This window comes from Aulonocara stuartgranti, assembly GCF_965226115.1.
Source record: "Aulonocara stuartgranti genome assembly, chromosome: 7".
NCBI classification, from domain to species: Eukaryota; Metazoa; Chordata; class Actinopteri; order Cichliformes; family Cichlidae; genus Aulonocara; species Aulonocara stuartgranti.
The window spans coordinates 10097415-10124488 of NC_138945.1; the positions used below are offsets into that span (position 1 = coordinate 10097415).

Here is a 27074-nt window from a genome sequence, read left to right on the forward strand (position 1 = left end):
CTTCCTGCAGGTTTAAACTAAATTCCAGTGTTTAGGCAAAAGGTACCAAAAAACGCAAAGATGATGTCTTTGTTTTGGATTATTTACACAATCCTGGCAAGGGACTTATGTTGTTCAACCTTTCATCTTCCTGAAGTTGTGATTTTAATTAGATAGGGCTTCCAAGTTAAAGACTAGTGCAAAGGAATTTAAGGAGAGAAATGTGCTGCTTTCAGCTTTTGTGAGGACTGCAGGGATACACCTGTGTGCAGTGGCGGTCTTAGCCTGTTTGGCGCCCTGGGCGAAAACTTCCTCTGCCATTATCCAATAACAAATCTGCTTACCTGTTTCTTTTGCTCGTTTCTCCTCCTTCTCTTTTCTCGTTTTTCTAAACTGAGGAGCTGATGGCTTTGAACTTTTCTAGTCCATCTTGGTTTTAATTTTGCACTCCAGTATGAACACCCATCCCCCAACCCAAGGATCACCACAACATAACCTAATAGACCTACACCTTAGTTCACAGATTCACTTTGTCTAAGGTGTATTTCTGGGATTTCACACAACCCAGGATTCAAATCATGAATCCATAATGGGCTTGGATTTACAACATTATGAATGAAATGTGCTCTATTTGGAAGCAGCTCTCCCCCCTTTCAACGGCTTGTGTGTGAGACTTTAAATCAACAAACTGTAAATTATAATTTTTAAATTGTTATTGATCTGTTTACCCCTCGTCCTAAAGCGTATATTTATTTTCTTACTCTTCTTAGAGAACCGGCTCTTTCGGATCTTTCGGCTTGGCTCACTAAAAAGAGCCGGCTCTTTCGACTCCGAACCGGATCTTCAGGTTGTTTTGTTGCTTTAATTGATTTATTATTAACAATAATATAAAATATGCACAAAAGGAATTACTAATGTTAAAAAAAGTGGTTTTATTTATATATGTTTATATATAAATATATGTGGTGGCCCCCAGAGACAAAACACGTACAAACTCCAAAATGCATTTCTAGCATTAACTGAACTTCCAAAACAGAGCTACTTGATCACTTAAATTACACAATTGAAAGCATGTGTGTATTGTTTGTGTATTTATACACAAGCACTCATATATATTCAAATAATTAAAAATTGCTTGTATAGCCTCTAGGTAACAAAAGCTCTTCTGTTGTCTTTTGTATGTGTTTTGGAGTTTTTATGTGTTTTGAAGTTTGTACGTGCTTTTATGTATTCACTCCACATAAAATGTAATAAATAAATCATATAATACAAAAAACAGTGGTTTTAGTCACAGTTCAACTTTTAACTATTTAAATTTTCAGCTTTTTCCTTTTAAACAAATTTAAAATGAAACAACACAAAACACTGCAAACCACAACACAATTAAATATAAATTAAAATATGAAAACAAAAAGAAGCTGCATATTCTCTGTCATATAGGCCTGCATGAATAAACTTTCTGAATCCTTTATCATCCACAATAGTTGTGGATGATTACTATACCTTTCTAAAGTGACGTTGTTCTCCCCGGCTCTCTCTCTCTCTTTCCCTCCCGCTCTGTTCCTGTGCTACTGAGAGTGTAACTACCGCCCCTCCCCCCTCTTCCCAGCGCAAAGCACAAGGCTTGCATGCTGAGTGAAGCGGAAAAAAGTGCGAGAGAGGGTGAGAGAAGGTAAAAAAAAAACACAGCTCACGATAAGGAGTCGGCTCGTGTCGTTCACGTCAAAGACCCGGCTCTAAGAGCCATTTCGTTCGTGACCGACACATCACTAGCATATAGAATTTCGAAAAAACAAAACATCGGTGCAAATTATAAGTCTGTATCATAATGTCTGGTGTTTTCGTGTTTGTTGGTTTGTTTTTATTTTGCTTTATTTTGCGAGTTGGTTATTAGATGCTGCTCCTGCCAGCCGAGAATACCCCTCCGCCCCGCCCTCTCCTCACTGTGCCGCAAGCAGCAGGCGCACCTTGCAAACGGAGGGCGCCCTTACTCCCAGCAAATGGGCGATAGACAGTGCCTATGCCATCCCCAGTATGCGCTGGCATAATGTCGGGGCAGCATGAGTACGAGCAATTTTTTTATTTTGCCGATGGCCGTGATTTACACACACAAGGGGAAACCGAACTAAACATCAATACTATCTACGCACAAAATAACCTAGCTAAACCTAAAATACCCCCCTAACTGACAAGCACATGGTTGGTTCTGAGTCTTCAGGCCTTGGCCACACCTTTTGCCCAGACAGGAAACAGCCAACTCCCCAAACCAGGAAACTTGAAAAAAAGAGAAACCTAATTAATATAACAGAATACATCTTAGAAACCAAACAGTGCTCTTATGTGTGTGTTTTGTAATATCACTGTAGTTAATGAATTATGTTACTGAAATACATGTTTAGCTGCAAAACAAAACTAAGGTGAGTGTGTATGGCGTTATTTTTGTGCCACTATTCTGAGCGCACGTAAAAAAAATTTGAGTGCACGTAAAAAAAATTTGCAGGTGCAAGTGTTGCATTTTGAGGAGAAATTTATTTTGAGCGAAGAAAAGCTAAATTTGAGTAAACAAAATTCATTGCTGCATGCAAAAAATGTATTTCAGTGTTTTCCATTATCCATACACACATTTCTGCCCGTGCACACTCTTTCTGTAAACCTTTATAGTTGTGCCACAAAACCAGCCAATCACAGACTTGGATGCAAAAAAATCTGATTGGCTGTTTTGGTCTCCAATTAGCTCGAAATGATGAAATGCAATATCCCAGAATCCATTTCGTCCAAAACTCAAACGAGGCAGTGGTGGAGGAACACAGAGTGGCAGAGTTTGAAATATTACTCTTTCTGGGTCACGAAATAAACTTTTAAGATATTTTCATGCGAGAACGGTGCTGTGTAAACTTCAAATATCTGCTCGATTAACAAGGCATGCATATTTGCTTATGCTTTGGGTCCCCTCGAACCAAATAATCATTGTATGAATCTTTCAGCTTACCTGGAAATTGTTGCTCATGCCCATCCCTTCATGACCACAGTGTACCAATATTCTCGTGGCTGCTTCCAGCAGGATTATGTGCCATGTTACAAGTTCTTGAACTTGACAGTGAGTTCACTATACTCAAATGGTCTCCACTGTCAAGAGATCTCAGTCCAGCAGAGTGCCATCAAACCCCAAAGGTTTGATGGCACTCTGCATGGAACTAGACAGGCATCCTGGACATGCAGCTGACAAGTCTTCAGTAGCTGTGTGATACTATCATACCAATATGGACCATCATCTAAGAGGGTTGGTTCCAGTACCTGGTCAAATATATACTGTGAAGAATTAAAGACATTTTGAAGGCAAAAAGGGCTTCCAACCTGCTACTAGTAAGGTGTACCTTCTGTACAGGTGACTTTATTTAGGATTTGATTAATTTGTGATTAATTTAACATTTTCCTATGATTGCTACTTATGGCCAGTGATCTACACACTTTTCTAGTACAGATGTGTGTATAAAGATTTAAATGCTCCTGATTAACTGATGTGGATTTGCACCAGTTCCTCAGTATGATGGGGCGCTTGTGTGGCTGCTGTATTATTCACATTGCTTTAAAAGCATGTCAAACCGATTACAGGAGTTTTAGTAGAAATATCTTGTACTGTCCTACTACCTCAGGAGTAACATGTCAGCTCAGCTGCAGGGAAAACCTCCTATCCTGTATTCAACTGGAGGAGTTGAATGCTTCCTGTACTGGAATTCAGCCAAAAGGCTGTGTTGAAACCACGCAGTTCTTTGAATCTTTGGGCTGAAGGAGGGACAATACTCGGTGTATATATGCTCAATCAATAATCATTTATTTCGGTACAGCCCCCCTCTTTGTCATAAAAGCTGCATCTTCACATGTTTTTCTAATTCTTAGTGAGCCTGGCTCCTGACCTTGCCTCCCTGTCTTTCTGTGTGAAAAAAGGAAGGGGGGTAAAGAATGTGGTTTTATCTCTTCTGCCCAGACACCTAGTCTCCCTCTTATGGCCTTCTTCACATGATTCAGCAATAACACATTCTCAGGAAAACAGTGTCAGACATTCACAGCTGATCAAGGATACAGAGTAATGCACATTTTGTCTAATGAACTACAAATGATTATGTTTCTTTTATTCAAGAGTATAATAGAGACTAAACTACATACATAGCACACCATTAGAACTAAAGGATAATATATGGCCTGCAGCTGTTAAGCTAATTTACTACATTGACTACTGGTCATAAAATGGCATATGTTTAACTACTAGTCTTTAACAACAGCTGTCAGTTTAAAAAATTGTTAAGGTTAAGTTCTGTAGTTATATTTTATTGCAGCTCTTATGTAACAGGCTCCGCATACATGTTTCTACTGACATTTAAAGCTTTTCAGTTACTTTTTTAGTCAAGTCAAATCCTATTAGCTCTCCTTGATGACATAATTTAGCCGGTGACTTATAAACCTCAATCAAGCCACAATAACTATTCCATCCTCAACATATTTTATCAGTATATTTGGACTTAAGTAAACTTCAAAAGTCCTTTATTTGGTGTTGACATTTAATTCCCACAGAACTGAATAAGGCTGAAAGCCAGTTACATTTTCACTTTAAATTCATGTCAGCGAGAACCGTAGGTCAGGCTGTGTTTTGTGCAACAGTCCAGAATTACTTCTGCATCTCTATGGAGTGGAGGATTTCTGTAATGCTGTTTTATTTTACCTATTGCCACCTATTTCTTCAGTCATTTTCATTATGCAAATGGAGGAAAGACGTTATCCTGTAAATAACAGCAGCTAAGTTCCCTTCATCATCTTTAGCCCACTAAAGCTACAGTTAAAAAAACAAAACATTAGACCCCTTGCTTGCTTTAGCCTAATACTGCAGGCTAACATCAACTGATTCCAGTTTTTGAATGTCTCCAAAGTAACTTCACTAAAGCCTTAAATTGCACACCGTCTCACTCTTGTTGGGATTTGCAACCATCGTTAATCCTTCTTACACTTCGGCTTGCGGATTGAAGGTGGGGGAGCAGGAAAAGCTGGGAGTCCTTGATAAAAATGGCCAAGCTGGTACGCAAAAGGTCACCACAACAGGATGTATCAAGCAACTGACAGAATAGCGAAACACTGCATAGCTGAAATAGGCAAGGGGAGGTCTGCATGGTATTGTACCACTCTCAGTCACTCACACAAAATCATGTCAAAGATGATTTTATCTTAAGATATTTTATTAATATTTTCAATTGACAGTATCAGCCAAAAAACAAACACTGAAAACCAAAATCCTTTCATGGCAATGATACACAAGAGTTTTAATTGAACAAGATAGTTTCAGGAAAAACAGAGATGGAAAATTAATATCAGCTCCATCACAGATTATAAATGCAATCAATTCAAACACATCTGTCTGCAGTTTTCTTTGACTATATTGTATCTAATGCAAAGTTGAAAAAGCAAGGGAACGAAGGGGTCAGTAAAGCTGGGGTTAAGGTATAGCAGTTATCATCAGGGCATTTTGGTGGCATTAGGGAGACTTTTGGTCAGTTGCAAGTCACGCACAGCATGGGCAGGGATGAGGTCAGAAATGGAAGATGTGGGAGGGTTACTAGAGAGAGCTACAGGGATTCAGATGGGTCATGATTATTAGAGGTAAGGTAGCAAAAAACAAAACAAGGTTTAGAGAAGAAGAGCTGTTGGTGCTGACAGTGCACTTATCATTCAATCTGAACCTGTTACTTTGAGAGAGGGGAGGGGCTTAGGTAATGATTGGGGCGGGAGGTGTCTGGCACATGCACCTGATATACATATGTTGCCACTCAGATGGAAGTGGATGTGGTCTAGGGGAAGAGGGTGGGGCAGGCAGAGCAAATGATGATATGCGAACAGAAAGAAGGAAGAGTCACACAATTGGCTCCCTGCAGAGGACAATTTCCAACTCGCCACGGTAGAGCTTCCCTCCGTCAGATAGGCTCATGATGCTCTGCTTGTAGCCCGACAGATTTGTGGGGTCCACCTCCTGAATGAGAGACAGGGTGATATGATACACTGAGGAGGCCAAAAAGCAACATGTTATGATCCTATAGCTCATTTTGATGAATATTCTCCTACTCTCCTCCCAGCATTAGGTTTTGATTATTTTCAAGATATTGAGGAAACTAAAAAATGTTATTATGTTTCTGACTAGAAACCTGAATGACAGAAAAGTAAATCCAAGGCAAGTTCTTTTGTTTTGATTGTTCTATCTCTTTGAAGTTAAAAGGTTTGGAACAAAATAGTGAAAAGTATTCCGAGTTGTATTTTAAGCATAAGAACTTATGATTGCAATCATCTTTTTTCCTCACTAAAACATTTTGTTTATGGAGCATTTCTGTAATATATTACAAAGACCAGTTTTTAGAGTATCCACATTTGCTTGCCGGAGCTCAGCATATGGCCACTCACTCATCAAAACATCACTCTGTAGTACTGCTGGCGAGGGGGAGAAAAAATCTACATATCTCAGGATAATTTAAATGGGGTTCTGTTGGGCTTGAATTCAAGTGTTTATCTTTCCAAAGAGTGCTTTAAACAGCTTTGGTAGCTAATGTTGAAGGAAAAACCTACTAGGCTTTGTATGGATATACAGCCCTTTTGCTAAAAAGAGCTGAGACACTCTGTAGACTATAAATGTTCCAGTTATGTGCAGTTCATTTTGCTAGAATACTAAATGCACTAAGTAAGATCTTGAAACTTTTCTGTCTCACCCTGGACAGGTTGCTAGTCGCTGGTGTATTCCACGGGACTACCACATTCTCATCCTTAGTCTGTGCTCAGTTTTGATAGAAGTCCACGCAGACACAGGCAGCACATTCAAACTCTGCACAAAAAGGCTTAAGCCAACCAAGAGGTTCAGCTTAGGAAGGGATTTTTTAATTCTAAGACATTAATACTAACCACTGCACCACTGTGCCACCCACATTTAGTTTGATTTAATGTATGCCTTACTGTGATGTCAGCCAAAAAGTAATATACGCTCACTTCTAATTAGCCTAATAAATACATCGTTGAGGGAGGCGATAAACTATTATTACGGTACCCTTAAATCAGCACCAGGCATACCATGGACTAGCAGAATGCTCTGTTTAAAATACCTTTTTAGACCGCAAACACGTTGGATTGAAGAACCCAAAATAAAAACTAAGGAGTTCAAAGGCAAGCCACATGTGGTGCATACACATATGCTTATCTTAGTATCCGCCAATCTTCTTCTTTCAGCTGCTCCCTTTAGGGGTCACCACAGCAAATCATCTGCTTTCCCAATCCTTAGCATCTCTCACACCAACCCTCTGCATATCTACATCTACATACTACATCCATGAACCTCCTTTTAGGTTTTACTTTTTTCCTCCTTCCTGGCAGCTCTATATTCAACATCCTTTCTCCAGCTTATCCACTATCCCTCCTCTGCACATGTCCAAATCAGCCTTGCCTTTCCAACTCTTTCTCATGAATCATGCACATCTTAGTCACTCCAATAAAATTCTTAACATCTTCAACTCTGCCACCTCCAGATCAGCCTCCTCTCTTTTTATTAGTGCCCCTGTCTCCAAACCATACATCATAGGATCTTTTAAACCTCCCCATTGCGCTCTTTTCAGTATGCACTAGCAGGCTGTAGGTCTGATCACCTTGAGTGAACACCCGTCTTACCTTCTTGTTTGTTTGGTAAAGGTCTCGTAGCAAAGCGTCCAGCTCCTGCTCATCGATGTAGCCATTTCCATCCTGGAAGGAGTCACCAAAAACATCATGATTGTAATTTTCACTTACAAACAATCATAATGGAGGCAAGTAATTACCGTTAATAATAATGATACTGTACCAAATTTTACCACAGCTTTTGAAAATATAGATGTCACATATATATTTTCATTCCCTTCGTGTAATTCATTCTTTAAAGTAAAGGCAGTCTTTTGTCAACAATGTTTTGATTCAGAGCTACTTGATTTTTCCTTTCGCTGCTGCTCGACTTCATTCATTCAGTATTTTGTGGCAGCAATCAGCAAATCATTTAAAAAAGACTTCCCATTCAAAACTCTGTGTATGGGGTTAGTTGCTAAGTTAATACGGAGCCCCCTTGCTAATTAATGAGCTATGTCTCACAGCCGTGTTTAGAGAGTTTAGGGCCAGAAAATAAGCCCAAATTATTGGACATTTTCCCTTGGCAAGTGGCACAAAACATGTTCTGTTCATCTAGGCTCGGTCTCAAGATGACTTCAGAGCTGAGTGTCTTGCCAGTCTTATATTTTTTTTAACTCTGGGAGATGCTCTTTGATGTTCACAAAGCCAGACTGAAGTGTCCTAGATCTTGGGAATAAAGTGTAAATTCTATTTATTTTCCCTTTAAGGATAAAAGACTCTGCACTCTGCAGCGCTATGGGAAAGCAGAGCAACATCAGGTATGAGCCAGTCTGTCTTCCACTCCACGCCATCTTGCTTTTCAGACATTTTCAAGTCTTGCACAGTGTGGGGCCATGGCACTGTGAGCCACGTTAGTGTTCAGCTGACCGGCCACACTTTGCCCAGCCACTCGGCAGATGCCTGTGTTTCTGCTGCAGGGGCTTGAGCTCATAACAAAATGATGAAACTAATTACACACATAAATGCAAGTGCTCCATATGCAGAGGGGGGACTACATGAATGGACGGCAGTGGCTAATCTATAATTAAACATTCCACCCTGTCCTCTACTAGTGAACTAGAGAGAGTGAAGAGAGTGCAAGCCTTCAGTCTGACTCAAGTCATGAATACGCACGCAACCTCCAACCCCCCCCCTCCCATCGCTGCCATGGACGGCTCTATACAAATTTGCCAACCATACTACTTAGTATGGGACAAAAAGAGAGCACAAAAACACAGAGGTTGAAAACATGAATAGCTGTTTGTTTTTATTCTTTTTCTAATCACAACGTCAGTGCACTGACATGATTTAAGGTCATGGACTTACATGGTGTGGCCTTGTGCTTCAAAGTGAACTTAGTAGATAAACGGGCATTTTGCAGCCCTTCTACTTGTTGCTACAGCAGGGCACAGAAAACTATTTCCAATTTTTATTTTTTTGTTATTGACCTAAAAAGTCCCTGAGTGTCTGCATCCTGTCTTCTCGTGTGTGCAAGGCTGCACGTGAGCAGTGTAGCTGTTCTGTCATAGGATAGAAGACATGAAGCAATTATAATATACATGCTACATTTCAGTTTTGCATTTTGTAGTTTCATGTAGTTCACATTAGGATATTGCCCATCTTTTGGTTACAAAGGGGATGAATTTCAGGCAGCAGTTGAATCACTGTTGCTGAAAAAGCAGTAAGGCGCATACTTTAATTTACTGTAATTAATTTACTTTCACTACTCTATTTCATCACTAATATAAATCGGGGGAAAATGAAAAGCATTTTGAACATTAAGGTAATGCTAACAACTGGGCTAAAAGGCACCAGCGCTGTATTACATCAAACTGAATTGTTTATTTCTGCAAAAAACTGAGTCAGCCTTCTTATAGCTACTTAGATTATGGCTGGTCCCTCAGCTGTGCAAAACACACACGATACCATAAACAAGAAAAATGATATAACAGATGCACAGAGCGCTGCTCTCTCCCGTCTTGTACCATAGTCCCTCCCCACCGTTCTACTGCTAATGTGGAAAATATGCCCATTAACCAAACCACTGCTCAGCCACCCTGGGCTGTTTACAAAAGGACAGGTGTGCCAAGTCTGACTCATTTCCCTAGGTAAATGAAGAGTGCCCAAGGTAAAAGACAGAATTTACATATTCATGATTTTAACAAAAAGGGATCTCCTAAACAAACAGCACTGAGTCACCCAGACAGCTTGACTCAAGCTGGCGTGTTTTTACACTGTAAAGAGTCCCACCCTTATTCAGACACACTTCCATTCTGTTTTTCTGTCTGTCTTTGTGTGGACTAACCATTAATTATTTTCACAATGATTTCACGAGCATGTAACAACAGCCTGAAGCCTTAAACGTTTCCCCATAGGGAAGACTCATGGGAGACGGAGCTGTCGCTAACAAAATAACTAGATATGATGAGGTTCTCGTGTGTTGTTGTTGCAGATGCCAATCTAGCTCAGAACACATGGAGGAAATCCCCGGGAGAGCTCCCAACGTTGCAGAAAGACAGATCAAAGAATCCATTCTTGCCAAAGTACACTAAAGCAGTTGTTCTGAAACTTTTTCTGACATATCCTTCTGAGACTGGAAAACATGCCCCACAACCCACAATTATTATCAGTCATTAAAAATAAAAATAAAAAATCAAACCTGTTTTTTGATTAAATAAAAGAAGGCCAAATAGTTTCATCACAGTCTTGGTTCTTTTTCTTTTTTGATTTTTCTTTAAAAAAAATCACATTTATTGAATTTCAGTTTACCACTTTTGATAACATGTCACCTACCTTGTCATAGTATGTGAAGATGGCATTGAACTGCTCAGAAGTCAGCTTGACACCCTGTAAACACAAGGTTTCACTTTAATTACAAGACTACAAAAAATCAATAAAGACATGTATATGTGCAACTAACTCAGACCCAGTATACTTTGTTTTCTGTCACTTATGAACTCCTACTGTGGTGCAGAGATGGGCACGCGTTACAAGTAACGCATTACTGTAATCCGATTACTTTTTTCAAGTAACAAGTAAAGTAAGGGATTACTATTGCAAAAATGGTAATTAGATTACCGTTACTTTCCCATAAAAACGATGTGTTACTGCGTTACTAAAACCATGATTTCTTTGCGAGAATGTCTCATGACAGTGACGTAAGCGAGTAAGACATTTGTGACAATAGCTGTGTGCAGATCAACAATGGATCATATATCGAGTGCGGGAGAGAGTATGAGCATTCAGCGTTTAAAGTGTGGAAGTACTGACCTTACTTTGAGTTTGATTCCATAAAAAGTGACATTAGTGTCCGTTGTGCGTGGGAAGAAAACTTCTTTTTACAGCGAAAAAACCCCCTAAACTTCCGAGCAAGCACCGAGTGCGCTACGACGTAATGGGAAACTCACAGAGAAACTCGCGGATTCTTTAACTGATATTTTTATAATATGGTGCATATAATTTAATTTTTGCTTGATGCATAAAGTTAAAAAATTAAAACTAATAAAACAAGTTTTAAAAAGAGACGTTTCCATTTGATTATGATTCTACTTTTTCTGATGGATTATGCAGAAAAAGTAGAATTGGGCTGAAAGATCTATTGCTTTATTACCTATTCAGGTTGTAAATCGTGTTTTTAAAAAGTAACTAAGTAATTAATTACTTTTGAAAATAAAGTAACAGGATTACTTTTTTGGGGAAGTAATCAGTAATTAGTTACTGATTACTTTTTTCAAGTAACTTGACCAACACTGCTGTGGTTTATGCTCATATGAAACATGGTGAAATTTTCAAATAAGGAGGGCAGTTTATAGTCAACTAATTGCTGTTAGCCAAAACCTCAAGCTTGATTTCACACAGAAGTCTTCTCTACATCTGACTCTGTATGTCAGCTGAGGATGGATATCTCTAATATGGTCTGGCACACAGCTCTGTCTCTAAGCAGAGAAGCCCTGCCCACAGCCTTTTCCACCCCGTCGGTTATGAGGGGCAGCCAATCAGATGAAAGTTGGCTTCAAGTGGGAGGTGCTACAACAGCTTCTTTCAGACAGTGGATGAATTGATATGAAGCAGTAAGATCCACTATAATACATATAAGGATTATTTTAAACTGTGAATTATACAAAGCTACTCTTGAAGAGTCAATGAATATCTACTTTAACCATCATCAAAAACAGGACTATGAATCATAAATTTATAAAATGGTTACAGTGTATTATGTAATTCAGTGGCGTTCTCCGAGTATAATATATCATTTCTGTTTTGCTTTTATTTCAGCCCCATGTTTGTCCCCTACCTGGAATTTCAGCAGGAAATTCTCCTGTACAGGAAGAAGCCTGCGGCAGAGAAGGACTTCATTAGTGGACACAATAGTTGTTAAATTATTCACGTTCTTTGACAGTGAATGAGCATCAGCGGGCAGTGTGCTTCAACATTTACACAATGAGCAAAAACAAGCAAAATTACATATTACCTTGCCATCTCTGACAGGCCCAGCTTCCCATCTCCATTCAGATCAAACATCTTGAGCTACAAAGCAGAAGTAGAACAGAGGAGAAAGTGAAAGGAAGCTTTTTATAGGTATACTCTGTCAAAGTAAAGGTACACGTGGTTCCGTGCATTTCATTGGCTGAGACGCCGAAGGAGTAGCCATAAATTTATGATATATTCACCACTTCTTTTTTTCCTCCTTAATACTACATGTCTAACAGAGGAACACTAAAAGCAGCGGTCTATAAACCTTGCTTCAGTTTTTCAGCCAGTATGGCAGGTTTTCCTTATACAATAAGTCAGAAGGTTTAGAAGAGAGTTACACTGGAGGAAAAGAATAATAAAATGGAGACTTACCCACTCTTTTACATCGAAGAGTGTTAAATTATTTATTAAATGAAAACCTACACACAGTAAAAAATGCCTAGAAGTTTTGCACTGTTGTCACATGCAATAAGGCATCTTGATGCCACTATGGTCTATGCAAATAGTGATGAGCATTTTTATTGGCTGAACAATTAACCCAAAAAACAACTGACGGATCACTCAAACTACTTCGAGAGGTAGCGTGGGATGCATTTGACAACATGTCTGTGGTCTAATTTGTTCTGAGTAACAAGACAGGAGGAAAATATGTCACCATTGAAGGTTTGGTGTTTTTCCTGGACCCTTTTGGAGGTCAAAATTTGGACTGTACATATGTCATAACTAAATGTAATAAGTGTGTGCATAAAATCTAAGAACATTTGGTCAGCTTGATTCTTTGGAGACTGAAGGTGACACAGATGTGAACAGCGATGTGTGAATCTGATTGCACAAGTAGAGATCATGCATGGGTATAATGCCCGTTGTTGCTGGCAGTACTGTATTATTTCCTTTTCATTACAAGACTAATTTTAGTCATTAGTTTACACCTTACTTTTCATAAATTAGCAACACTGCCTGCATCATAGCAGTATGCTGATTAAAATGACTCATTCTTTACATTAATCTCAGCCTCTGTTTTTTGCTTTATCTCTAATATGTCCCTCTGCACTAGATGAAGTAACAATAAATTTGTCTATGAAGAAACTGCTTCAGAAAATTAGGTCAGCTCAGCTCTGGGGCTTCCAGGAAGAAGCAGATGTTAGCACATCTGGGCTGCAGTCTCACAACCTGCAGGACATGATGGGTCACAACCAGTGAGCCGCACAGGGCTGCAGCCACCACTATAACAGGCCAATGAGTACCTCCACAAATTGCTAGACATTTGCCTTTTATCAGAAATGTATACAGTTTAGTTTTCTTCAAGTGAAGCAACTTCTAAAGATTGTCAGCTTTTTGTTTGTCCAGTGTAAAGTTTGTCCAGTTAAACTGAGCTTGTGTGATTGAGCGTTCGAATGTGCAAGAGAGCAAGTCTTACTATGGTCTGTGTGTACTCCTGCAGCTTCTGCTCGTCGTAGTGTCTGTTAGCTTTCTCCAGCAGGTCTGACAGAAAGCCCTGAGGACAGAGACACACAGGGTGCTTTTCATTATGCTAACTTGTGCTTCCTTGTATTCTCTCTCCTCCCATGAACCAAAAATCATTGCCCATCATGGAGGATCTTGCAGTGCCCTAAAATGCAAGTCTGGGTGATGAGGAGTGACTGGAGAGAAGGCTTTTGGAAAAGCTTTTGCAATTAAACATATGCGCATCCTATATGGAAGAATTTTATCAAATGCCGTGACATGAAATTACACTAAAACTAAGCATTCAGCAGCTTTAGCTCCTCCGCCTTTATATCTCTTCCTTTCATCTCTCTCTTATATCCAGGAGGAGCTAGGAAGCGAGAAAGAGACACGAGAGACTGAAGCGAAGAGGCATAATGAAAAGCACCCATGGATTAGTAAAAGGAGCCAGCGGCTGTGCCTGGTCTTTCATTAAGCTGAGGCAAAATGTCCAGAAAACAAATACAGAGATCTTAGATGAAGATGCATTTACATTTACTTAACATATGCTAACAATCTGAAAAACTTAAAACACTCAAAACATCTGCAATAAGCCCTGGAGAATATAACCCTAACATATCAAAAAAACATAAACTTGCAAAATAAAGTTATATTCATGAGTGTTGAAGTTTGGGCTGGCTGGGTTTTTTTCTTTACCATATTTGACAAAGAAAAAATGTGAAAATTAGGTATGGAGAGAAATGCAAGAATAAGAGAAAGAAATGACAAAAACGGGACAAAAAAGGAAGAAAAAAAACGAGACACTGAATTATTAAATTATATTTTGATTTATTGGTTTATCTGGTGTTTTGTTTTGAAATTAGAATTGAAGAGTACATGTAGAGCAGCAAACACTACAATTCCTTCTGAACTTAGCACAGTATAACATCTTCTATAAATAAAGTACTCCAGTAGCATTAGACCAAAGGTATCAGTTATGTGCTACTTGAGTCAATATTTTCCGCGCCTGCTCACAATTATGTGGTGAGACACATGTCTGCTTCCTGAGATCTCATCTGCACTTTTTCTAAAGCTTTCAAAAAGCCACACCTGAGTAACTCATCTGCACCTGGTCAGCTGGAAGAGATCTTATTCCCACAATTACCCGAGCAGCCAAATCTGTATACAACGAGTAATCACTGACCCCAATTAATCCGCAGCTTGCCACTGTGGTGCACTTTCCTTTATATAATTTGACAAAACATTTCCTAGAAGGGTTTTAATGACTAACCTTTGTGTAATCAGTAAAGCTTTTTTTGTATCTGAATCCTCGCTACATAAAAAAGAAAAAGAAAACACTTGAGGTCAGTGGGGAATTTCCTGTGAAGCAGACATTTATCTCTCCTGAGTCAAAAGGCTCATCCATATGCTCACAGATGACACACTGAAAATATTCAGTGGCAAACAATTTATACGTCTCAAAAGAATGCCACATTCAGTTATAAGAAAAACATAAATGAATGTGACATTTCTACTTCTATCAGGTATTTAAAGTTATGTGCTGGGCAAACAGTACCTATGTTTGCTTCCTAAATGTATGCTAAACTGATTATTAATAACTGATGGCGGTTCGAGCTTCTGGGCCATTTGACCCAGCGTTTTGAATTTCCTGTGTTTTGGTGAATATGCTTTATGGTGATTTAAGGTTCATTGGTTAGTCTTGAGTTTATTCTATGTTCTGAGTTCCTTGTATTCCCAGTTTAGTTTCTTGTCTGTTAGGTTCCCCTTGTGTCTTGGTCTCTCCTCTGTGTCCTCTATGTCTGTCATGTCATCTACGTCTCTCCTCTCTCTGTGTCTCATTTCCTTGTTCCCCAGGTCCAAGTCACATCTTTGTGTTTTGTCTCCCTTTTCTGTTTACATGTGCCCTCCTGATGTTTCATTCCATTCTCCCCTGTCTGTCATGTGCAGTCATGTATGTTTTCCCCAACCTGTCTCGTCTCTCTCTCTCTCTCCCTCTGTGTCTCGTCTTCCTTAATTGTTTCCGTGTTTCCCTTTTTGTGTCACCTTCCTTTGCCTCCCCCTGTCTGTCTTGGTCTCCTGTCTGTTCTTTCCTCCTGGTCCTATGTGAAGCTGCGTACTTGTAATGTTTCCTGTTTACTCTGACAGTGTCGCATCCTGTGTTCAGTGTGTTCGGTTTTGCTTCATCCTGTGCCATTATGTTTATTCACTCCAGCTGTCTTCCCCTTGTGTTTCCTCTTCCCTCGTTACCCTGTTCTGTATTCATGGTGTGAGTTGTCATTCGTTCTTTGTCAGGTTTAGTTATAGTTTAGCTCACTTCAGCCTTTTCGTTACTCTGTTCAGCCTATATGAAACAGCTCCCCTTTTGGTTATTCACATTTCACGCCTCGTTTTGTCTGCGTTTGGGTCCACACCACTCACCGGCCATTCAGCCTTGACACAGTGAGTGTGCAAGAACGAGGGCTGTATCCTTTTCTTTAAAAAAAATTAAGCCAAAAGCTGTAGTTCCTCTTGTGGCCACTTGAGGCTGGCTCCAAAAGTGAGTCAGTTTGATCAAAAACTGTTTTGGTCTCTTAGCTTATTTCCCCTTGATCAAAACTATACAAAGATGAATTTTGTCAAAATATATGCAGGTAAATCAAAGTTCATCTTGTTAGAGATGTTTATACTGACAGGCTGTAGCTGTTAGCTATTTACTCAAGTTAATTCAGGTGACTGAACAGGATTTCTCATTATTTTAAACTGTGCTCATGGTGCTGCTGCTTTTTGAAACAGTTTTAAATGTAATTATATTGTTTCTTTAAATTGGATTGTGATGCAATTTTGAAGAGTGATACTCTAAAAGCACCTTGATAATGAAGCTAGCATCAGCTCATAACTTTGTATTTGGGGTTTGTTAGCCAAATTTGGTTGCTACGAGCTTCGAAAACAAAAAACAAAAAAGTATTAATAGACTGTTTAAAAACTAGCCATAATCCCAAAATCAAAGCCTAAAACCAGACTCCATAAACAATGGGTTACGCTAGGTACGCCCATCTTTGCTATACAGTCTATGATAATGACACAAATTTTTTTCCCCCTTTGATTTATTTGATACCAAAAACAAAGCATGCAGGTGTAACGCAAAATTGAAATATACATACAAGTATGCGTACACATAAAGATATATTGTATATATTTAAAATGTCAATAAAATGTTGGAATGAAAGGTGTAAGAAAATACAGAGATTAAAGATTTTCGGGACATGTGCAGTTTCCTAGTTCATAATATTTGATAATTACATTTTAGGGGGTGTGCTCTGTTATTGTGTGTGTTGATGTGCAAATGAATGTGTGTAGGGGGAGAAAAGAGAAGAAAATGCATAAAATAAGTATGACAACAGGTTAAAGCAATATTTGTAATAAATGAGACACTGCATGTTACTGGTCACATATGATCAAATGAATAAACATGTGTCAGTGCTTCTTAACATTTGATTTAATGTTGTTGAGAATTTACCTTCAGTTCATTTGCTTCAATGTAGCCACTGCGATCTGTATCATATCGCCTCCATGCCTAAAAAGAAATCAACGAAACAAACTGAAGCAATCGATTGAAAGCGTTTTCTCAGCTCAAAAGCACAGAGAAGCTCGTCTCCAGAGTGATTTACATTCTTTCCCCTTGAATAAATCCTCTCTGATCAACTCCCAGCTTACTCTTTGACTATGCCAAGGGTTTGCCTTTTTTCTCTGGTGCACAGCAGAAATCATTCCAGAGCAGCCGACCACAAATGCCTGGACCATCACTGTAATCATACAGTTTTCAATACAATCCTATTTGCCCACATACAGAGCAAAGGGCAACAGTGGACAAAGAGAGGAAAGAGGGGAGAGAAAGTCATTTTAATGAATGTTTTAATCTAGCAGCTGTCCCTGTCCAGAGAAGGGCTCCTTATCAAAGATGGATGGCCTTCCCCCTTCTTGTTCTCCTCCTTCTCCTCCCCTCTCTCTGCTCCTCCTCTCCTCCTCTGGGTTCTGCAGAGAGGAGCTACAGTGGTGTTATCCATTATATATGACTCTGAAAATAGAAGGCTCCGCTTCCTCATTCTAACCCTTTAAAAACGTCTCTGCCCCCTTCCTCCTCCCTGCACCCTTCAGCAAAGACTGATTAATCTCCCCTCTCTTGTTTTATGCTCTCAAACTTTGGCTCTCAACTTCCCATCGACATTTCATTTACGTCTCCTCTGCTCCTGCTTTCGCTCGTTTGCCCTTTGTATCCTTCTCTCTTTGCACACCTTCTCTTTCATTCGTTTCCCTTCTCTCATTTCATTATTCCTTCTCAATATGACACAAGAGACAAGGACAGCCTCTTCCTCACATGTAATTGGTTTCTAATTGGCTTCATTTTTTCCATTTAGCAGATCTAACATGAAATCTGCCATTTTGTCTCATCTTCTTGAGATATTTGGTAGAATAGATTATTTTCTGTTTCTGCTACCTTTCAGGATATAAATCTATATCGGTCTCGAGGGTTTTTTGCTACTTCTCTTCACCTATTATCCAAAATTCAAAGTGCCACTTAAACTTCAGAAAATCTTTAGTATAAATGGTAGCAGAGTTTCTCCACTTTCCACTTAACCATTTAATAATGTGAGACAAAAGTTTCCCACAAATTTGGGTAAATGTTGATTTCTGTTTCTGGTCTCTATTGAATTTCGACTGTGTGAAAGTGCCTCCTGTTAATTCTATCTGTTAGCAAAAAGGAAGCAAGAAGTATTTTTTTTAGGAACTTTGAATAAAAAATGCAGTTTTTCAGGAGAAACACATCGATTGTGACTATAAGACATGAGATGGTTCTGCCAGAAGTTACACCCTTGGGTTCCTCAAGAGTTCCTCATCCCTGCCAGGTGCGACAGATGGCTGCCCCAACCCCACCATGGATGGTTCTGCTGGAGGTTTCTTCCTGTTAAAAGGGAGTTTTTCCTTCCCACTGTCGCGAAAGTACTTGCTCACAGGGGTCATATGATTGTTTTTTTTTCTCTGTATGTATTATTGTAGGGTCTGCCTTACAATATAAAGTTCCTTGAGGCGACTGTTGTTGTGATTTGGCGCTATATAAATAAAACTGAATTGAATTGAATTAAATAGATGCTATTAGCAGGAGGAATGGGGATGCAGCAAGCATCATCACTGATAAGACAAATATCCAATGTCTTCATATGTTTCTGTAAGATAAGCAAAAGTTGTATGTTTATTATTTTAAAGTGTCTCCAGAAAATAATCCACAGTTAGTATTAGCCTTTTACGGCTCAATTTTGTTAGCATTTCAGTTGCATACTGTGGGGGTGATTGTTTTCCTTCCTGTTGGGCATGGTTTTCACCATGAAGTTACTAAAGCTTTTTCCAGTTACTAAAGCCCTCTGAGGCTGACTGACTCTGGCCTATAACTTTATGGTTGAGTGAAGTAAGTACGCCCTGGCCAATGTTAACGGTGAACAAGAACCTCCTGTGCAAAAAGTTCAAAAGTGCCTTAAAGAAGAGATCAAATAATTAAGTTGGTCAAGAGGAGTGGCAGGTTCTTATGAAAAAAAAATATGACAGATATTCTCAGGAACACACTCTTACCGCCATAAACTCAGCGCTGGAGCTGACAAACTGTCTGAAGCAGAGCAAGAAGTTCTCTTCAGTTGGAAGAATCTGGGCCAGCTAGGAAAAGTGACAGGGAAATGGGAGTGGTGAGAACACAAGATGGTACAGTTGATATTCTGGGAGAGACTGGGGAAGCTTTTTGTCTGCAAGGCCTCAAATGGGCAACTCAGCATAAATAATAGAGAGCCACAACCTCAGAAGCACAACTATGCCTAAGTTAGAAATATTTATTAAAATACATATTTTTAGCTGTTCAGACAAAGACTATAAACTGCATGTTCACACAACCAAGTGGACTGCACACTCATTTACTTCTCTGGCAGCAGTGGATTATTGATATTGCAGAAGCCCTATTTCTCACAGCTTTGTCAAATCACTGTGAAAGTGGTCAAATCGAGGAAAACCAATATCCCAAACTGATGGTCCATAGAGAACATCACGAAGACCGCATTTATGCAAGCAGTTAAATATTGACCAGACTTCTGGGGTCTTTATTTTTGGATCTCTGAGTTATCTGAGCTCTCTTTTTGAACCTTTTCTCATCACTCACAATGAGCAGAAAACCTTCACCTTTATTTTGCAGTCTGTTTATGGTCTGATATCCAATGCACAAGACTCATATACGGTGTGTCATGTGAGCTTCTTGCCCCCAGCTTTCCATGTCTGCACATGTAAGGGCAGTGAGCTTCCACAAGAAAGTCATTCTGCCAAATGTAAATGACTGGAAATAACAATCCTCCTTTGACTGTGGCAGTGCTATCTGAACTAAAGGTTTCCCAGATCAGTTAAAAATTCAAAAGATCACATGAAATAGGCCTAAAAGTGATCACAATAAACATGCAATGTAAATGTAACGCCACAAATTGTTGTTTTCGGAATTTTTACATACTGAAAAAAAATGACAGGTGAAGCAAGAAACATTAATTATGTCATTACAATGAAATGTTCTGCTGGGAAACTTTGGGCCCTGGGTCCAAGAAGTGCTGCATGCGTATGTTACTTTGCCAAGTAGTAGTCAACTAAACATTGTTGCAAACCAAGCAACGCTCCATATGGCGCTCCCAGTCAGCAGCAGCCACTGCCAGCAGAACAATGTGCTCCACCACACCACAGAAACTATTCAGGAATGGTTCAAGGAACAGCTCCTTGAGCTGTTAACTTGGCACCAAAATTTCTTGGCTCCAAAATTCCCAGAGCCCACTGTGATCGAGAATTCACAAGAAGCCCCACCTAGCTGAGCCACAACACCAAAATGATTCCGTGCTAGAAACCACTGGACACTCATGGAGATTCTGTGGCCTCGGTTTTCTGGGTTAAACATTTTAGGCATCAGAAGGGAGACCTGCATAATATTGTGTAGGTGGTTTAAATGTTGTGGCTGATTAGTGTATCCTATTTAAGTGACCAGTAATTACTCATGCACTCTATGCTAAGTTAAGCTAACTGTCAGCGTAGTCAGTGTTTGGCTATTTACAGTAAATTTGTCAAAAAAGAGAATGTGAAATCATCCTGTTGTCCGAGCTGACAGTCGTTCATTATTGGACAGTCTAGGTTCTCATTGTCTTCTTCTTGTAAGTGGGTACCCACCCTCTTTGCATTACTGGTAGTTATATCTTTAAGCTAGGCTAAGATAAACGACTTCTTTTTGTTTTATGTGGGAGCAATGATCTTCTATCTTAATCATTGTAAAGAATGTGAAAAAACCCATACATCTATCCATTTTCTGCTGCATATCTGAGTCCAGGTTGTGATGGTATATTTCTCAAAAAGTCAAACCAATCTTTGGTGGAGCCTAGCTGTTTCTAATCTTTATGCCAAGCTAAACTGTGAAGCTCCATATAAACGTTTTGTATCAATCTTTTCATCCAAATCAGGGAAAGAAAGCAAAAATGCATATTTCCCAGGCAGTCGAGCTGTTCTGTTAAATAAAATCTATAAAATAAAGAGGTCCTCTGAGGCCTTACCTCTGACATCTCAATTCGTCCATCTTTGTTCTTGTCGAAATTCTGCATGAACTCCTTCATCTTTTCTCTGAATGTAGGATTTGTAGGGTCCTAGGAAACAATTTTACTCAACATAAGTGAAGCCTGAGTTGTCAGTGTGGAGATATGTGATTAATTCCTGGCCCCTGAACTCACCACCCCCGCTCCTCTCCGAGCCATCTCCAACTCCTTGAAGAAGTTCTCCAGCTCCTTCCCCTCGATGTATCCATTACCTTGGAACAGAGAGACCATAATTGCATGTTAATGCAACATCACAAATGGCATTGTTTTTCTGTTTTTTTATTTTTTACCAGTAATGCTGATGTGCAAAAAGTTCCCAAACAGAGACACGGTCACAGTGTCAAACAGATCCCAACGTGGCCTGGGTTTGCCCTGGTATTGATTCAAACACGAGCCTTTCAACAGTAACTCTCTTCCTCTCCTTCTAAAAGATTTCATTATTGACTGCCACAGTGATCACTCTTCAAAAGACTTTGTGTTCACAAGATTGGATGCCAGGAGAGGCTATATATGGGAAATAACTTTTCTTTGATATTCAAGGTGATGATTCATGGGCCACTTCGGTTATTCAGTAGTGATCAATACTGCATTCAGTGGCAATCTGGCAGATATTAAGCAGACGAAAATAAATGGTTAATTTAGATATAGTTCTAGCCTATATATGCTTTTTTATTTGAGATAACTTAAACTCTGAAAGTGATATTTTGCCAAGAACAGTGTGGCTTTCTACAATCCTTTAGAAAATATCTTAACCTTGGTTTGCTGTGTGCCACCAGTCATTTTGACAAGCTGTCATAATGACTGATGGCATGAGTGTCATTTTTTGCCAGGCGGCGCTTAATCTGTGATCGTGTCAATCACACTTTTTTGATTCTTTAATGACAAATTTATCTTGCGGTGGCCACAGAGTTGATTTTCATTTTTCTCTCATCCTATTTTATTCTTGTTCCTGTTGTTCTGTTGCCCTGACAGTTCCTATTCGGAGGACAAATGAGGGTGCCCGCTTCACCCAGGTAGTATGTGAACCGGTGCCAATATTCTTTCAACACTCCTGCTGAATGGCCGGACAGATGGCTCCAAACGATGTGACTAGCTGCTTCAATAAAACCCTGGAAGGCAGTGCTGCCTCATTAAACGCTAACAAAGATTATTATGCCATCCACTTCCTTCCGTCTCTCTCTAACTTTCTGTCTCTCTTTTTCTCCCTCTGTCATTTTCAATCTAACTCCTTCTCTCTATTCAACTAAACTCACAACATCTTTTATCCAAGGAAATTGTGTGTGCGTGCGTGTGCATTCCTCAGTGATGTTATCAAAACTCATGAATACAAACTCTGCTGTTTTAATGAAAATGTGGGACAGTGAAATGCTCTGTTGCTGTCGAGCCTCCCTCCTGTGCCTCTTATTTGACATTTAGCACTGTAGAGAGAAATGGCCCGCTTGGTAATTAAACAGAGTAAGTATGATGTGATTAACTACAACACGAATGGCATAAAAATGTAATAAAAACAGATATATGAAATGATTGTTTGGGGATGCGCTCATATGCTCAATAGATGCAGCAATAGACCCATTCATTTGTGCAAACCACCATCTGTTAATGCTTTCACACTCTGTTTATTCAAAAGCAGGATAAGCAAGTTCTGTTTCAAGCAGCCTTTAAATAACAACAGTATGTTTAAGGTATGAAATGCTGTGTGTGCTGCTGACTAACGTCAGTATGTACGGATTGTATTGAAGTGTCCCAATTCCAGTGTAGACATTTAGACCAAATAGCAGTATGTGAATGTGCATCATTGCCAGCAGCTACATTTTATGGCTGATTTCACCTTACTCCCAGATAATTTTGCTCAAATGTCAAATATATACTTTGCACAGCGCAATGAGAACATTCCTGCCAACTTGTACTTTTGTATTTCTGCACACGCACTTAAAGTTTGTACCTAGCACCCAGATACTGTAAAAGGTTCACAAAAACCACTTTAGACCCAAATAAACACTTTTTCATCACTAGTAAACATTTAATGCATCACTAGACCATTGGGACAAGCTGGTAAAGTGATTTTACTTCTGGTTATTTATTCTATAATCCAACCCCGACCGGGAAAAACTCTCAAAGGGGCCAGTTGTGCCAACTAAGTGCATATTTAAAGCTTATATAAAGTGCATTTGCCTTTCAAAGGAAAGTGGAGCCCTGTCTATTCAAATATTTTGTGTTGAGCTCACAGCTGGGTCAATTCAGGAAGTAGATTCTGCTTAGTGTTCCAAATTGTTTTTATCCAGGTCAATAAGAAATAATTGACAGCAAATCTGCTATAATTAGCAAACGAAACTGCAGTTGTTTCCTTTTCCAGCTTTGAAGTGACTGAATTGAAAAGGCTCGAAGGAGACAGCAGGGAAAGATGAGAGGGACGCTTGAGCAGAGGAGCTGCAAGAGACGCAATCCAGATGAGATTTGATCCTGGGCCAACCAGGGGAATATGTGGTTTCATCATCTCTAGGTGCATCGCCTCTCATGTATTTTTATCTCGAACTCAGAGATATTTACTCAACCTGAAGAAACAAATTAGCTCTCGTTTCTTTCTGCTGAGCCAGAAGACACTCCCATTAATGAGTGCAGAAATCAGACTCAGTAGCCAAATCTGTGGAAGCGTACTGGTTAAATTTGATTTGCAAAGTGGCTCACTGCAGAGCAAAATATGCAAAATACCACTGCTTAAGAACTTAAGTACCTGGGTGGTTGGACTAATATCCATACGCTGAAACCATGATGAGCAATAAGAGCCATAACAACCTTCTCTGCACAGCGGCTCATATGGAGGAGCTCAGCTGTGGAACCTCTCTGCCCCACCCGAAATGTCCCTCCACCTTGATTTCCCTATGGAAAGCAGTTCAGCAAGTGTGCCAGCATCAAAACACATCATGGTGACAATAAACTCTCGGGAGGATGTGTTTAAAGCAAATAGGTGTGGCACACTTGCCTCATCTGCAGGTGTGATATGGACATCTTGGAGAAGTAGACTGTATATTTTTAAAATAATGGCCAGTTGTAGCCTCATCATGTTTACATCACTGCCAGAGATTCATGAAAAAGTGAATGAGATGACAGATCCTGACTACTATTTTCAACAGGGTTCGTAATATTGTCAGTTTGATATTAGATCCCAGTTATGTGGCACATTAAAGCACACAGTGACTCTATTTTAAAATCTAAAAAAGACTCTAAAAACCTATAAAAGAATAATTTATAGGTTTTACAGGCAGCAACTGATGGTCTTCTTATCAGACTGCTGTATAGTCTATCCATCAGTTTGCAGAAAGCCTTCAATCTGCTGAGGAGTCTGCAGACCTTCAAATGGAATGAAAGCATCTCTAATCAGGCTTATAAAACTTTCACTACTGTGGTGACATGCTGATGAATTTGTCATAGAGACATCCACACACAGACAAAGAGTGATATAAAGAGCACTGAGACAAGAAGGTAAGACAGCACTGAGTCATTTGATGACAAAAAATGCGTAAGGGCGTATGTTGGATATTAATGGGAAAATAAATTGTCAGTAACAATTTTGAAGTTTTCAGGAATGGCACGTTCATCAGTCCATCAGCTGTGATCGGATACAGCTCAGTGGAAGCAGCATCGCTCACAGATGAATGCAGTTTAAGGACCAATGGAAGCACAAGTTGCTGACTGCAAAATTTCACTTAACACAGGCGTTTAAATGAAATGCCTTCATTTCTAAAAAGCGGCGCACTTCTCTGTGCAGCATGCACCAGAATTGCGCTTTATTGACTTTCACATGGTGTTAGTTTACCTACCATTTAGATTGATAGATTTATCAGAGAACCAAAAACGTAAAACCGTGCGTAACTATAACTGTGACTATAAATAGATTCATTGTAAATCCATGCAACCAAAATGTATTTCTTGATTTAAAAAAAAAATCTATTCTGAAGTTGTTAAACATGATCTAACCAGAAAATGTCTCCTTTGAGCTGCTTTATCCATCAAACAGGCAAACGACGAAGACAAAGAATAGACCACAGCTTCGGGACCAAATGAAAAACAGTCCCATATTCTTAAAATCTCACTTTGTGAGCTGCAAAGATGGCTCATAAGAATTTCAATTTCTTCTTCTTCTTCCTCTTCTTCTTTTAATTTTTTTAATCTTTCACATCTCTTAAGTGTCGTTCTGCCTGCACAATCTAACTTTTGCGCGAAAATCTTTTTTTTTTTTTTTGCTAAGCTTAACGGTTTTAGGCTGAAAAGCATTTCCAACCTTTTCTTCGCATTTTCCATCAGTCATTAAATCGATGACTTCACACACCAGTTGTATCTAATCAGCCTATCATTTAATATTTCATTAATTTAGAGTTAAAAATAAACTTTTAATTTCTAAGGAGGGGAAATAAAATCCTACCATCACTGTCGAAATGTTTCCAAATGTCGAGGAACTGGGACGCGGTGACCTCGGCCAGGTGCAGGTGAGGAGGCTGCTGAGCTTTGTTTGCCATGATGCTCTCGACCGATGCTGCTGCAAGTCAGACGCGACAAAAATCCGCTACTAACTTTTCTGTCTTCTTCAAACACGCCCCACACTGTGGCCCCAGTGCGCCGCCCGCCGCTTTTTAACCTCGGCGCAGGAGCGGTAGCACCGCTGCACGACCACTGGGGGCGCACTGCCACCGACAGTGTACATCTGACTCAGCGTCCCAGCGTATGTGCTTCCAAGCTTGATGTAGCTGTGTGATAGGACGTCTTGGGCACTGCAGTAGGCTGATGAGTGTGTGTGTATGTGTGTGAGAGAGCGGGGAGAGAGATGCAGATAGTGAGCAGATTGACTTTTTCGCCATTGTATCATCATTCATCTCAGATCCCATGTGTGTGTTTAATCTGTTGCAATGCATACATGCGAGCTCACGCATTTCTGTATGCAGGGGAAAGGCATACGTGTGTGTGTTCTCCTTCCCAGCGTGCAGCTCCCCGAGCCTGTCTGTCAGCGCGTGAGGCTTCACAGACTTAATTAGAACTCACACACTAATCACATTTCCCACACCACCTCCAGCCAGCGGTGATTAGCCCCCATAACAAATGTAAATTCTGGAAAAAAAAGGGGGATTTTCATTAATGGCCAGTCTTGTGTGCAAAGCAAGACCACAGATCCTATTAGCGGAATGAGGCTTGGAGGGAAAAATGGACTCTTATATATTTCTTTAACTATTTGCTGCAAAAGGGGATAATATTCAAAATGAACTCATAACACCATAATGAGCAGGAGGGCAAGCATCCCCAGAAGCATCTTCATGCTGCTGGATGAAATGTGTAAGAAGAAAGCTTATGCACATGAAGTAAAGAATATTTCCCTTTTGTACTCAGTTGTGCTTGAAATCCTGTAAGACATGGGTCCTTTGAGCCTTCCTGGCAGATGTCAGTCAATACTTTAACAGCTATTATTTTTAAACTGTAAAGTAGTCAGCAGATGTAACTACAGCATCAACAATGTCTCTTTTTCATCTTGTTGCCAAGTGAGTCATGCCAATATGCAAGCACAAAATAAAGCTTATGGGGCAGAAATAATTTAAAAGACTGCAGTCTAGTTAAGTGATTAACGGAACTTTTCCTTTTTCCTGCTAAAACTTCTTTAAACACTGATTCAATGAAAATTTGAATTTGAATGAGGATCTTTTTCATATCAGTTAAAAAAATAACTTAATTATTTATTATTTTTGGTCACTTAAGGACTTTTTCAAACAGGAAACTGATATATAAACACTCTTTCAGTATCTGAAGTATTTAAACAGATAGCAGATTTATTACAATAATAATATTCATCTAACATCCCATTTTGTGCCACCTTTGGATACTTTGTTACATATTCACTCTTCTGTTTGCTCTTCT

The 27074-nt window shown here is 39.5% G+C and overlaps 1 protein-coding gene across 1 annotated transcript; it reads right to left on the reverse strand.

Annotated features, from left to right (window-relative positions):
* Positions 1–5183: 5183 nt before the first annotated feature.
* On the reverse strand, positions 5184–25834 carry calb2a (calbindin 2a). Its single transcript, XM_082540670.1, has 11 exons — positions 25597–25834; positions 21312–21388; positions 21138–21227; positions 19150–19230; positions 17045–17101; positions 13523–13600; positions 12104–12159; positions 11927–11966; positions 10426–10479; positions 7666–7737; positions 5184–5992 (listed from the first exon to the last, which is right to left on the reverse strand). Exons 1-11 carry the CDS (start codon positions 25688–25690, stop codon positions 5876–5878), a joined length of 816 nt encoding a protein of 271 aa, XP_082396796.1. The 5' UTR covers positions 25691–25834; the 3' UTR covers positions 5184–5875.
* Positions 25835–27074: the final 1240 nt, after the last annotated feature.

Bases quoted from the DNA above. Each gene is read 5' to 3' on its own strand.
- calb2a (XM_082540670.1), bottom strand. From the start codon at position 25,690: ATGGCAAACAAAGCTCAGCAGCCTCCTCACCTGCACCTGGCCGAGGTC. The intron at 21,228-21,311 runs GTGAGTTCAGGG...ATTGTTTCCTAG, and splicing joins CTCGGAGAGGAGCGGGGGTG to GACCCTACAAATCCTACATT. The intron at 11,967-12,103 runs GTAATATGTAAT...TCTCTGCCGCAG, and splicing joins GGCCTGTCAGAGATGGCAAG to GCTTCTTCCTGTACAGGAGA.